Below are 13,507 nucleotides of genomic sequence, written 5' to 3'. Positions count from 1 at the left end.
ACCTCAATGAGATTCACCTGCTATTTATTCAATTTAATGCCATAAACCTATCACCAGAGATAACTTGTTGGTTTGAAAGCAAGAAAAAAACCTTAAAAAAATTTCGCAGTGATTTTGTACTTCAGTGTTTTGTTACGCTACGGAACGTTCTCGAGTTCTTCATATCTTCTCGTGATCTTGACTTGTGCATTCCTAAATGTGCAGTCTTTGGAGCATGTCAGCTGTCAGCAGTCACCGGTCTTACTCTAAAGCTGGATCCAAGGAAAACTTTGATTGGAATCCTTATACATCTTATGAGCTAATGAAAATGAATTAATTCTGTACTTTACTGAGGATTGGTCACCGCAACATTTACGAACACATAAATTTCTGTCCTATCAATCCGGTTGGGATCCGCCAACACGTTTGACTGTAACTCGGGATCGTTGAGCTTTTATTAACTCGTGTTGCCCTATACAATGACTTGCGGAACCCTACATAGAATCGTATATGCTTTTTGCACCGCAAACAATGCCCAGTTACACTTTTCAAAATATGTGCATCTAATATGTTTTGTCAACTGTGCCTATGTAATCTTGACAAGGTTTGAAGGAACCATTTGTGAAATTTTAGAAACCGTCAGACTTCGGAAAGCCCTGGAATGTACGGTTACGGGACAAATGACAATATTATAATGGGGCAGGATTTTCTTTGTCGATACTAACTTCATTCATGACTACTTATTCTATTAACGCATTCCACATGTCTCCCAAGAAGTGTGGATAGTTGAAGTTGAAGACTGTTGAAATGGGGAAGAAAGTTATTAAGAGTATAGACAGGTTACAGTAGAAGATAGCCACGAGAATGGTTTGATGTATAGTCGGGTCGAAACGACATGAAGAAGGTGCATTTGCGTAGCCAGTTGCGCTCCAAGCGACGCGGTGGGGCCAGCAGTTGGAATCGCGGTAGGACCATTGCGGCGATGAGAGGTGCTAGTATGGGTTCTCACTCAAGTAAAAAAAAACAAATAGCCCATATAATACATGACACTGGAACACTAGAAACAGCATTTCTGATCGAAAAAGAGAGTCCAAATCCTATTGTAGATTTCACTAAATTCGTACAATACTTTTGACGTAAACGCTGTCGTATGAAGTCTATACAAATAAGTAAATAGAAATCCTGGATCTGCCTCGATAGACTCACACTCCTTGGTTTTAGCAGCGATTTTTACCTTGCTATATTTGCAGGAGTTCCTCGCCTTTTTTGTTGGAGGTTGTTTGTCCTTAAAAAGTTCTAAGATTATTCGCATCAAGCCTTTTCTAGAGTCTCTTGCGCTGGTCTCCTCGTTCCTTCATCTTGTTATGAACCTTCTTATTCTGATAAATTATTACAAAATAAAGTAATTCAAATTACATTATCGGTCCAATCACTGGTTTTTAAGTGAGTGAGTTAGTTCTTCACAATTTTCGGCACCTATTTCAATGCTTATTTCTTCTTCAGATTCCTTCAGATATTTATTTACTTATTGAACGATATCACAATGTTACAATGTGTCGTTGCATGCTTCGTCTCTATCTGCTCACATCAATTGTGGCGGTTCGCATCCATGTTTCTCCAAACTCCAATACGAACGAGTCTCTCCACTTTGTTTTTGGTCGGCCAACTTGTCGCTTCCAAACCCTTGGCCGCCATTCGGGAATCATCTTCGTCCATCCGTTGTCGTTTGCAACACACATCTTTCTGGCCCCTGTCCATTTTCTTTCAATCGCTCTAGCATTGATACCTGGGAGTTTTGCAGTATTTCCCAACTACATATTTGTGCGATACATGAGAAGAGTGACACCAAGCATTCTTCTCTTCATTTGCCGCTATCTGTAGCGCTTTGAGATCTTTGCTTCTTGAAGCCTAAGTTTCACAGCTGTAAAGGAGAGAAGGTTCTATGAATTTTGTATAAAGGCGACGTTTGAAGTTCATTTAAAATTTTTTGTTCGTGAAATATGCATGGAATCGGTTAAATGTGTTCCAACCGGAACGAATACGTCTGTTTAGCTCAGTTGTTAGATTCTTATCAAAAGGTATGCATTGACCAATAAGCGAAGTTGCTGCAGTAATATTTAGGAAATCCATCAGTGAAAATCGGTGTTTCTTCGGAATTTGTCATGACAACCGTCTTAGAGAAACTCATTTTCAGTCCCACAATTTGGCTTTTTGTCGCTCATTTCCTGAAGCATTAAGCGGAGTTCTTGTGAAGAGGACTACATCATCAGCATATCTAAGATGATTTAAACGCATCCCATTTATGTTAGTTCCATTGTTTCTCCAATCTAAGCTAGGGAAGACGGCTCCCAGAACGGCAGTGAAGAGAGCAGGAGAGATAGGGTCTCCTTGTCGAACACCTCGTCTAACGTTGATAGGAATTCGGTGGCCACATATTTGGAATGTTACAGCAGCAGATGGGAAGATGTTCGACTGAAGACGAATTATCTTTGGATGAACTCCTTTTCGATATAGTGATGTCCAGATTATGTCATGCTCCACAGAATCAAACGCATTCGAGTAGTCAACGATAACCATGCACAGGGGAAAATTATACTCAAAGCTCTTCTCTATCAGTTGGTTAATGACGTAAATGTGATCTGACGTGGAAAAGTAGTGCCGAAAGCCAGTTTGTTCAACGGGTTGGTTGATTTCTAAGGACAACATCATTCTTTGTAAAATGATGGAACTAAATGCCTTATATATGACGGACAACAGTGCGATTTGGCGGTAGTTGTTGATATCAAGCTGTTCATCTTTTTTAAACAAGAACAGTATTGAGGAGTCAGGTAGTGTAGCCGGAAGCTTTTCTCTCTCTAGACAATCGTTAAAGAGCTTGGTCAAGAGATCTTTGAACACATCATATCCAGTTATCAGCATTTCGGCAGAGATCCAAACTGTACCTGGCGCTTTTTCTTGCTTCATTTTCTTCACTGCACGGCTGACTTCATTTGCTAGGATTAGTGGCACATCGTCGAGTTGATGCGATGGTATTGACGTTGCTAGTCTTGTTGAGAAGAATAACTTGTTATAGAATTTTTCGACTACTTTCACGACATTAGCAGGAGATCTCTCGATTGAACCGTCTTCTTTCCTTAGTTGTGTTAATGTTTTTATGAAGATTTAGCTAGCCTGTACAACTCTTCGAAGGCTAGCACTCTAGATATCACCCTAGATATCGCTTTATGTAAGATGTTGTAAGATGTCAGATGTTTCTGATTGATGTCTGCTTCTAAAGAGAGTCGCGGTGCTTTGCTGACGACTGAAAATTCGACACTGTTTTCGGCAGACTGTTGATGTAAAAGACGATGTCGGATTTCATACAGTTTCCTTGTCAGGTCGGAAATGTGGGTCTCCTTTGTTCCACTGAACGTGGCAGCACTAGCTGTTATCTTTATTGTTGCTTTTAGCTGCTCATAATTACTTAACTCAGCGGCAGATGCGAGGTGTTTCAAAGTAAGACGGAAAACCGACCTATTTAGAAATGTTTTACACATTGGATTCTTTTGGAACGTAGTGGAATTGAAACTGCAGACGGATTTTTGCCATGACAAGTCGATGATCGCTATCAAATGTGAACCCACCAATGATGTCTACGTCAAGGAAAATGGAGGGATTCGTTAATAAGACGATATCGATGACATTTCTTGTATTCATATTACGAGATATCCATGTCCATTTTCTAGAAAGCCTTTTGGGAAAGCGGTTATTCATCAGATAGAGCTCATTCTCCGAACAAAAACTGGCCATTGTCTCCTCTTCGATTGCGTGTTTCTAGACCGTATGGTCCTATAAATTTCTCTATCAATTCTCCACATCCAATTTTATCATTAAAGTCTCCAACGACAAATTTGTATATGAGATATCTAATTTGTGGAGAACTTCGGAAATGTAACTGCAGTGCGTCAGACACAATTTGGAGGAGATCGGCATATTCGTTGTCACCATGGGCAGCTGTTGGTGCATATAGTTGAACTACACGAAAGCGGCTGGTCCTCGTGAAGACATTGATGCAAGAGACTCTGTCAGAAAGAAGGTAAAAAGAGCAACAATTTTCCCATTTTTTATTGACTAAAAACCCTGTTGAATCGGAAAAGAAATGACCGCTTAGACGAAGGCTTAGCACTTCGTATCTTCGCCTTTGTGCACTGCATAATCGATGATATGGAAAGGTACCTCATTGTGGCCTCTTCCAAGCTTCCAGCAAATCTTCTCCTTTAGCGCAGGATGCGACAATTGATAATGCCAGTCTGGAGATTCAGCATGACGGACAAGTGGTTCGCCATCAGGTTGTCCAGGCGACTGATGCGAAGATACGTGAGGCGAAGCGAAGATCTACCGACCGCTCACGGTGGTGTTAGTAGTCAAAATCCCTCCTTCAGAGATACCCATACTAAATATCTGTAGTAAATATGAATGCCTATGAAAGTCCCACATAACAATATCATGCACATTCAAAGCTGCGAAGATGGTACGGGTGATATTGTGCATCACAATATCATTCTCATTCTGATGCACAGTATCACCCGTATCACTTTCGCAGCTATTGTTTTTCGATTCGCTCGAGCAGGTGCCAACAACAAGTTGACCTGTCCCGATCACGCGCGACGGTTATTCGTTGTTTTCCTCTTCCTCCTTTTCCTTTCATGGAGAGAAGTCATAGGTAGCTGGCAGAGAGACACGAAGAACGTCAGATATGTCCTCAAAAACTTCCAAGGAAAGTAAAGAATCTACCATCGGTTTGGCGGTCATCCTGTCTTTGTAATTTCGTGGAATCCAGCCGGTCATGTTTCTTTTCCGACAGTTTCCGTTGAGACGTATCACATATCAGGTCAAACTTACTTTCTTGAATGCGAAAGCATCGCCGATGATCGTAGACACAAGGAATATGGAACGAAACGAATGGAATATCATCTTTCACTTGCTTAAAGCAGGATACTGCTAGCTTAGCTCTTTTGCTGGTGCTTACAATGACACTGAAGCATATTCTTTCTTGTGTGATTTTCAGTTTTCTGAAGCGTAGGATGTAAAACAGGGACAATGGCCGTGTTAACTGGGTAAGCATAGAACCGGGTCTTTTTATATTACTACGTCCTTAGAACTATTGAATGTTACTAAAGCTGCTCGATTTCTCCTGCTCAGGTCTACGATCAGGTCGAACGCTCACCACGTTCGGCTTTTTTCGGTTCACTTACACATACGTGAAACATTCGGCTTTATTCGTATCCTATAACGTTAATGGTGACAATGGCAGCCTTTTTTTTAAAAAGAACATCGTGCCTTTTCTGCTTCAGCTAAAGACCAACCTTTCTACGCGTTTCGTCTGATTCGGCTAGCATCCGTTCCGCTTTTTGTTGTTTGATGTTTTGATGTTTGTTGTTATAGAAAAGATGCGATAATTGAAACGAAAATGGTGCAATTACCAGTCATCTTCTCCATATTACACACTACATCTCATTTCGACTTTTGCATTGCACTCTTGAAAATGGTGCTAAATAATATACTTCAAGAAGCCAGTATAGGACTTCTTTTTTTCACGTCGACGATGACATTTTTGTTGATTTGGGAAGTTGCTGTACAACTTTGTCGATGGAAGTGAGACGCAGTGGCGTGTGTACTGTTGCGGTTCTTCAGTGAGCTTCGAAGAATTGTGTTTGCAGCCAATCGTTTTGAGTCGTTTCGAATCGCACTTGTTCGCTTAGCTTTTGTACGTCCAGTTTCCTTTCGTTCCTGTTTTTCATCGCTCTTATAGAGAGCTGTAGATGACAAGCAGGAAGCAGTTTGGACGAAAGTTGCTGATATTATTTGTGTCCCGCTCCTTGTATGTACAACAGCACCGTCTTGCTGCCCTTGCACCGCTCAAGAATCTTGCTGTTCCGGAGGCCGCTTCCGATGCGCGCAACAAGTGTCTTTCTCACCTCTTCAACTATAGCCAGCTAACACCACTGCAAAATTCTCTGTTGACAAAGATACGGTAGATCTCATCCTTTGCTACACTACACCGGTGGCCCGCACATTCAGCGTAAAAAAAATTGTTTTGGAATTTCTGATTCGATGTGCACTTTTGCCGTCATTACGGGCTTAGAAGGTTGTTCCCCTTGCTGCACAACTATAGGACTGACGTGATATCCTTTCGACATTCTCCTGGGCGCAGACGTGAGGTTAAAGTTGACGCTTTCTTGTGCCAACTCGACTTTACACCGTTGATTTTACAATGAACTGTATTGTCGAACTATTAAGATATCAATAGAGTACTTTTTTTTCCTATTTTTTTAACTTATTGACTTTTCCGAGGAATTGATTTGCGATGAAGCAGAAGTCTTTGTTAAGAGATCGTCAGATAGCTTGATGTCAACAATTGAGAACAATGTTTTTTTTTAAATCACTGGAAAAAGCCAATCAACTCTTAATACTAATGCTCTTAATACATACTATTAGTTATAATTTAGTCTTAAATGACGAATGTTAGAATTCAATACAAGCACGTGAAATGTGTCGTTGACACTTGGCGCTCCAATGTCTTTGATGCCACCAAGAACTGCAAAGGCCACTATGCAGCGGGTTTTCCTTCTTGGGGATTCGTGAAAATGAGAGTTTACGCCTCGGAAATATGAATATTTCTGGAGTTGAAAAGAAAATGCGAAACGTTATAGATAGAATAGAGCCACCGTTGTACGAAAACTGATAGAGAATTGAAAGACAAGATTTTGTCAGAAGAATCCCAAATGAACCGTAGGGGGATTTTTCTCAGATGCCTTCTTCTGGATCTAATGACAATGTCTATTTTTTTGAAACAATAACGCTTCCAGGTGAGGAATAAATTGACCATTTTCTTAAATTAGTTTTTGCGTATCATCTAGGACTGAAAGAAGACATTCCATATTTATATTTTATATTTTATTTTATATTTTATTATATTTTTATTATATATTATTTTATATTTTATGTATATATATATTGTATATAAAGAATATTCGGGTTTGGGATCAGGCACAGTAGAGAAGGTATATTGCCACTGTACAGCATACAGAAATTCTGATATTTAGCTGAAAAGTATTTACTGCTACCAGAGTCTTGATTGGTGATTGACCAACTACCGTTACTTATGATTAGCTCACGACTCTACACCCAATGATTCGCAGCTGGAAATGGGATAAGAAATTGAACGAAAGTAAAGCTTAGTCCTTACGATTCTCCTAAATTTTAGTTACGTCATTCGCGGAAACAACCCGACCGCCAACATATCCGCTGTCTGGGAGCCGAACGAATGGCTTCTGGGTAACTCGAAGTCTCAATTCTTCTTCACTTTCCCCTCACTGCCTTTGATGGTAGCGCATGCTCTTATATGGACAACCATCTATTTCATCCTGATAAAGTGAGTCTGGTTTCCGCGTTTCTCTCCTCGTGCGACTCCTTCTGTGTAAATATACACACATGTGTGCTTTCAGATGTTCCAATAACCTCGGTACAGTTTTATCGCGACTTTGCGTCACGATACCATGTATACTGTACATATTTTTAATTATTGGCATGTCGATCAGCGGATTTCACTTCGGAATGAAAAATGAGATAGAGAAAGAGATTTCTCAGCAAAAAAGAGATGACGATCCTTTTGACTACTGGGCTGACATCAGGGTTTGTGATCTTGTGAGAGAACGTTTGTCATATGCAGTGACGAATTTTGATTTAGGGTTTCTATCGCACTTCCATTCTCACCGTTGATTATTCTGGAGCTTTTTCTGGTCTTCTTCTTTTCGCTACTAGTCGGCTTCGCCCAGGAGCAAAGTCATTGAACGCACTGTTGCTGCTGCCGTTAATGATGGTATAGGGTTCTTTTTCTCTTCCCTTTTCCCTTCAATCAAAATTTGCATTATGTTCTTTGCGGCTCTATTTGGTAGCAAAAATCTGTGGAAGCTCCGATGTTAGCTTCCCATTAGTAGCGCACAAGATTGCAGATAACACAGCACAAAAAAAAAAACGAGACCTTCTTTAAGAGTGCGAGATCAAAAACCTCAATTTATCCGACAAGACAGTTTCCTACATCCGTACGACTGATGAAATGAACTAGTAAAGTGGATTTCACCACTGGGCGTAAGAAGTCGTGGGATGAACTAAGTCTCGTGGTGCTCCTGATGCTTCCGTTTCCTTGCTTGTTTGTTTCATAGAGAGTGATTCCTATTGTCACTCTGTTACTCACTATCACTATTACTACTTATTACTTACTCACTTCTGCTGTCACCATTACTTGCAAACCACGCTATCAACCCTACAACCTATTGGAGAGAATCCAACATCGAGAACAACATCGAGAACAACATCGAGAACAACATCGAGAATTTCCTCGAAGAGAGCTTCTAAAAAACATCCACATGAATGCCGCAACCACGTGAATGCCTCACGTGAACAGTTGCGTCAGTTTTTCCTTCCGCTGGATAGCATCACTAGAGTGTTTTTTTTACTTCACTACGAGCTTTCATTCCTTAGGGGTTTTATCTAGTATACGGTTTTATGTCTTCGTCGGAAATAATTGAACATCACTCTATTTCTTTAGTTAGTCCCAATGTTGTTAACAATACTTCGCAATGGTTGCGAGGGCCATGTCGCTGAGCAGCAGCCAGCGTATACGATATACGCCTCCACAGGTGAGTCTCCCCTTTTGCTTCTGTTAATATTGTTTTTTTTTCTCCCGAGAAATGCGTCGGACAAGCATACGTGTATTGCAGTTGTGGCACGCATACGCACTTTTCGGAGGCTCAACCTCCTCTAAAGACTTCACTCAGGGCAAATCCACTTCAAGCACTATTATAAAATTGCAGATCGAATTTCCGCGGAGCGAGGGAGAAAGTGAAAGAAAGAGGTGCCATGGCTAGAAAGATCCGTTACCGCTACTAATTTTTGTAGAGAAGAAAGATCAAGCCTATTGACCCTTAACCCTTTTTATTAACTTTCTTGAAGGCAAAAATATCTCACCTTTCAAGAAATTGAATTACTTAACAGCGTCAACAGATGCTTACACTGCTTTCTTTTATTGCAGCGTTCACATACTACGCGAAAGACTTTCAAAATCAGCTTCCCGCTTCAAAGTTCTTCAACTTTGTGTTCGCTTCCTGGATTGAACATTTTTCTTCTAGCGTGAACGAGCATCTCCCTGCTAATTGCTTTATAACAAATCGATATTAACTATGTTATTTTTTAGAGTTAAAACTGTTCCGCTTCTGAGGTCCCATAAACTATTAGATCCGCCACCATACACACAATATATGTATGTTTTTGTAGAACTAAGTACCTCCATTTCCAAAAAAAACGTTAATTATGGTCCCGTGACAAATTTACATGGTCAGATAAAGGATAGGAAAGAAGAAATGTGGGCATCGAGCAAAGAAGGGGTTGCATTGTCGAGGGCGCACTCATCCATTTGAACAACACTCACTGCACTTATGTGGAGTGCATCTTCTTTTTTCTGCAGAATCAGATTTTCTGCAAGTTTTTTCTTCTGAGGAGATTACGAAGAAATCAGCAGGATCGGCTTCTAAAAATATGCGGAATTTTCACCTTTTCACATTCGAACACTTCATTAACTTTAACCAGGATGCACAGCGCTTTCATTCGTGTCCAGCTTCTTACTTCTACAACACTGGTGAAAACCTTATGTACGATGATTTCTTGTTTCCGTTAGCTCAACCCCGGCCCATTTCGCTTTTTAGTGCCCATTTATTCCTTGAAATCGGCAGCTGTATATGTTAATTTGAATCCAATTGCACCTAGTAAAAAATGCTGAACACTTCCTCTTCCAGACGAAACCATATCGTTCGATCTGCTCCCGGTTTGTTTTGCTACCAGTAAAGCCGGCACACTGTGGGCTATCGTATACTACGCGGCACAGTTTCTTTACACTTCTTTGGGCCCAATGGTGATCTTTTATCTCTTCAGGAGAAGCATATATTTCAGTTAAATAGTTCAGATCGTATATGTGTCATTCATCTACCAGTCTTTCGTTGATGATGTGCCAACCGTGCAAAATTTCGCTCCACTCTTCTTCGCCTTAATCATTTCGACCTTCGCCGCACCATCGGTTCTTCTTTACATGCCCGTGAGTTTGCTTGCTGTTTGTCTTATCTGACAAAAATCGCGGTGAAAGTAGTGTTACTTCGCGCAAGTATTAGGACATGTTTTGTTCAGAACTTGATGTTTGTTTTGATGATCACATAGCTAAAGGTTTCGATCCGAATTTGGATTTTGCATTAGGACTAGTTTGAAGTGGTAGTGTGAATCCATCTTCGGCGATCGATGTTCAAAACAAATCTAACGGCGACTATTCGTTGCTTATTTTGTTGTCGAATAGACGTATGAAGGACGAAGCTTTGGCTCAGAAACAGATGTTTGCAGCAGAGAAAAAAGTCTGAAGAGTGTTTGGGATTTCAGCTTGGAACAAAGATCACCACTCTTTTCCGTTACACCTCGCAGTCATCGATCGTTCAAATCCTCTGCTACATCATCATCTACTTTGTCTACGGTATATCCATAACTTATCCTTTCATTGTCTGTCTGTTTCGTCTGTACGTGGTAGATGTTTCAGGATGGCAAACTATTGAATCAGATGTACTGACCATAGCGAATGAACCGAATTCAGTCTCGTTGCTACAGTACCTCATTAGGCCTACCAGCCCTATCTACACTGTGCTCATGTTTACGCTGGTTCCCGCATTGTTGTGCGTGAGTGGCTGAACTTTGTTATTCACATTTTTAGAATGCTACACTGAACAAGAATTCCTTCAACTGTGCTGTTGTCGAAATTGTGCAGTTTCTCGATTCTTCGGCGTGGATCCAATTCTCGAATTAGGGGGGAGGGAGGAAGCTGAATGCCACAATGCACAATCTAGACATATCATTTAAGTTTCAGTGGAACAATGCTGAACTAGCAACTGTTTTCAGACCAAGTTCACCGCTGTATTTGATCTTCTGTTGCGTGGCAATGACGTTCTACAACACATTGACGCAGGAACTTGCTTCATTCCTGGTCCAATTTGGATGCGCAGGATTATTGGTTATGGTAAATTTCGTTCATATGTAATCTTTCTACGCGAAATTTTCTATTTTGCGCACGTTCAAGTATGATTTTGAAGTATGTTAATGAGTACTACAGTAGAAATCAGTGGTTTAGTTGACGTTTTAGGTCCTAAAAAGGCGACTTTCACAAAAAAATATCTAATTCATAAGGGGCAGTTATAAAGGAATAAATGCAAAATTTCCTGGCAAAAAAGATCGTTTGCCGAAATGCACTTTCACGTTGCTTTCGTTCGGAACTTCTCGTGAATTGCTTTTTTATGATTGGTCTTGTTTTTCTTATTTCCTCTCCTGCCAAATCTTGCCATTTGCGGAAATAAAGAACTGGATAAGCGCATTGCAATTTTGGGGATTTCCACATCCAACATTGGAACTACGGAGTGTTTCTGAGTTTAAATTTCTACAGTTGAAATTAATTTAACGTCGATGTCTGTTGCAGGCATAATGTTCGCTCCAACTCTAATCGTCACTATATTCGCATCGTATACGATGTATATTATGATGGTTCGTCACAAGTTACCATTTCGAGATCTACTTAAACCAACCAGTGATTGGATGGCTCATACCGCTGTAAATACGGTAAGTAAAAAGGAAAAACAACATTCCGACACTTTAAAGACAACGCACTCTTGTACACGCTCCGGTCCCTCAGCAGCCTCTTCATGGGTGTTGCCTGTATAGGCTAGTGAGAAGACCTCATTAGTCCTCGACCGCTCGCCCATACGCACGGCGCGTGTGCAAGAGTAGCACAGTGCTAATGATTTCGTAAAAAAAAGCACGCCGTTTTTTTACGACAATTAGAGGAAGGTGAGTGGAGCCACGCTCGTTTCTGTAATCTACTACCCGAACTCTACTCTTTCACTGCGGGTTTCGCACCACGTCTACTTCTACTTCGTCTACATCTTCTACGTCTACTGATACTCCCTACTCTCTTTAAATTTCGCGTAGAATTGTTTCGATTTGCTGTCAACACAGTGCTCTTTTGTTGAATATATGAAAAAAAGGGAAAAGAAAAGGAAAAGAATGGCTCCTTATGTATCGCTTTTTGGAAATTTTCCTGTTTTTGTGGGCTCTGCACCCATCTCTGCATTTCGGATGGAGGAAGTTCTCTTTTTTTGAAGGGGGAGCATGGGAAATGCAGCGGATGTTCCTTATACGTTATAGTCTCCCTACCTCACCTCACCTCAAACATGATCTTAAAGGATTGGTACGGACCTTCACTTCTCTCTTCTCTTCCCAACTACTTTTGAGATTCTACACAAATGAAATTCTGCGTTGTTCTGCTGAAACAGTGTAACATGCAGCAACAACAAACTGTTTCTGAAGCGGGAGCAGTGTTTCTTCTATTTTTTAGCAGACTTACAATAGTTATTTAGTCATTAAATCCAGACGCATTTATATTATTCCAAAAAAAAGAAAAAATAAAAAAAAATCATTGTTGCATAATTCTGTGATAATTTCTTTTTTTTCTCCTCGTTTTATTTTATCTCCGAATTTGATGGACAATGAAAAGGAGACGTAAAATTAAATTGAATATGACTTATGACTCTCTAAACCAATTCTAGTCGTACAATAGACGGCGAAGATTGGGTCCAACTGAGTGGACGCAACGCGTCTGTCGCGACGCACGCGCTCCACCTGACGCACACCTCCTCTCCGCTGTCCCTTGCCGTCATCGAAGATGCATCGCGCTCCCCGGTTGAACAAATTCAGTGCCGACCATATCTACTTCGGTAGACTTGAAATGAATAAACTTTCCACTATTGAGGGGATTTCCAACTGTTATCGTACACACTTACGCACATTTTCGAAAATCTCGAAATTCACGAATTTCGTCCTTTTTTCTATTCGTGGAACGTGGAACGGTTCAATTACGGTAGTGATTGACAGTTCATGCGGACCACTTTTTCTTGTTTTCTTTTTCTTGTTGCAAACCTTACGTTCACGCATCTTCTCATGCTATTTCGCACTGGCAGTGCACCTCTCGGTCTTCTCACCTATTCTTACTATTTTTGAATGTATAATTTCCGAAAAAACCAATATTCCTCATCACAAAATTGTATGCTTCTTCTTTAGACTAGACCGCGTCCTCACTCCCTCGCCTACGGACTGTATAACAGCCTATTTCAAATTAGCTACGACACGGCCTTTTTCGGTCTTTTCGTAGTCGAAATCTTCTTTGGTATCGCAATATTTTGCGTATTCGCACTGAATTCTCTTTCAATCGTTGGTGAGTCCATTTGTACTACTCCTCTGCGCATTTTATCACGATCTTCAAGGATTTTCTGCTTCGAACACAGCTAATGACTATCGCACTTTGATGTTGTTCACTTTCGTTCTGCTCCACGGTTATGCCTTGATTGAGATGAGGAAGTGCCAAATGAGAGAGCAACAGCCGAATCGGTAGGTCTGCGATTCCAATTTC

General features: G+C 40.7%; 1 protein-coding gene across 3 annotated transcripts in view; it reads left to right on the top strand.

The window, feature by feature from the left end:
* RB195_018178 (uncharacterized protein) overlaps positions 1-13,507 on the top strand; it is a gene marked incomplete at both ends in the record, with an annotated part of 31,251 nt that overhangs the window by 15,734 nt on the left and 2,010 nt on the right. The window contains 13 exons of one of the 3 annotated variants that reach the window (XM_064185501.1): positions 4,029-4,054; positions 7,226-7,393; positions 7,467-7,653; positions 7,709-7,840; positions 8,570-8,660; positions 9,813-9,928; positions 9,980-10,108; positions 10,441-10,531; positions 10,595-10,731; positions 10,951-11,068; positions 11,522-11,661; positions 13,159-13,312; positions 13,362-13,485. In XM_064185501.1, coding sequence (XP_064041383.1) covers positions 4,029-4,054; positions 7,226-7,393; positions 7,467-7,653; positions 7,709-7,840; positions 8,570-8,660; positions 9,813-9,928; positions 9,980-10,108; positions 10,441-10,531; positions 10,595-10,731; positions 10,951-11,068; positions 11,522-11,661; positions 13,159-13,312; positions 13,362-13,485 — 1,613 coding nt within the window. Of the gene's footprint in view, positions 1-3,927; positions 3,989-4,028; positions 4,055-7,225; positions 7,394-7,466; positions 7,654-7,708; positions 7,841-8,569; positions 8,661-9,812; positions 9,929-9,979; positions 10,109-10,440; positions 10,532-10,594; positions 10,732-10,950; positions 11,069-11,521; positions 11,662-13,158; positions 13,313-13,361; positions 13,486-13,507 lie in introns of those variants that run through there. The other 2 variants (XM_064185502.1, XM_013447968.2) reach the window with 2 other exon arrangements.

This window comes from Necator americanus, chromosome II (assembly GCF_031761385.1).
Source record: "Necator americanus strain Aroian chromosome II, whole genome shotgun sequence".
NCBI lineage: Eukaryota > Metazoa > Nematoda > Chromadorea > Rhabditida > Ancylostomatidae > Necator > Necator americanus.
Note: the sequence above shows the minus strand (reverse complement) of the source record. Positions and strands in the feature narration are given on the sequence as shown.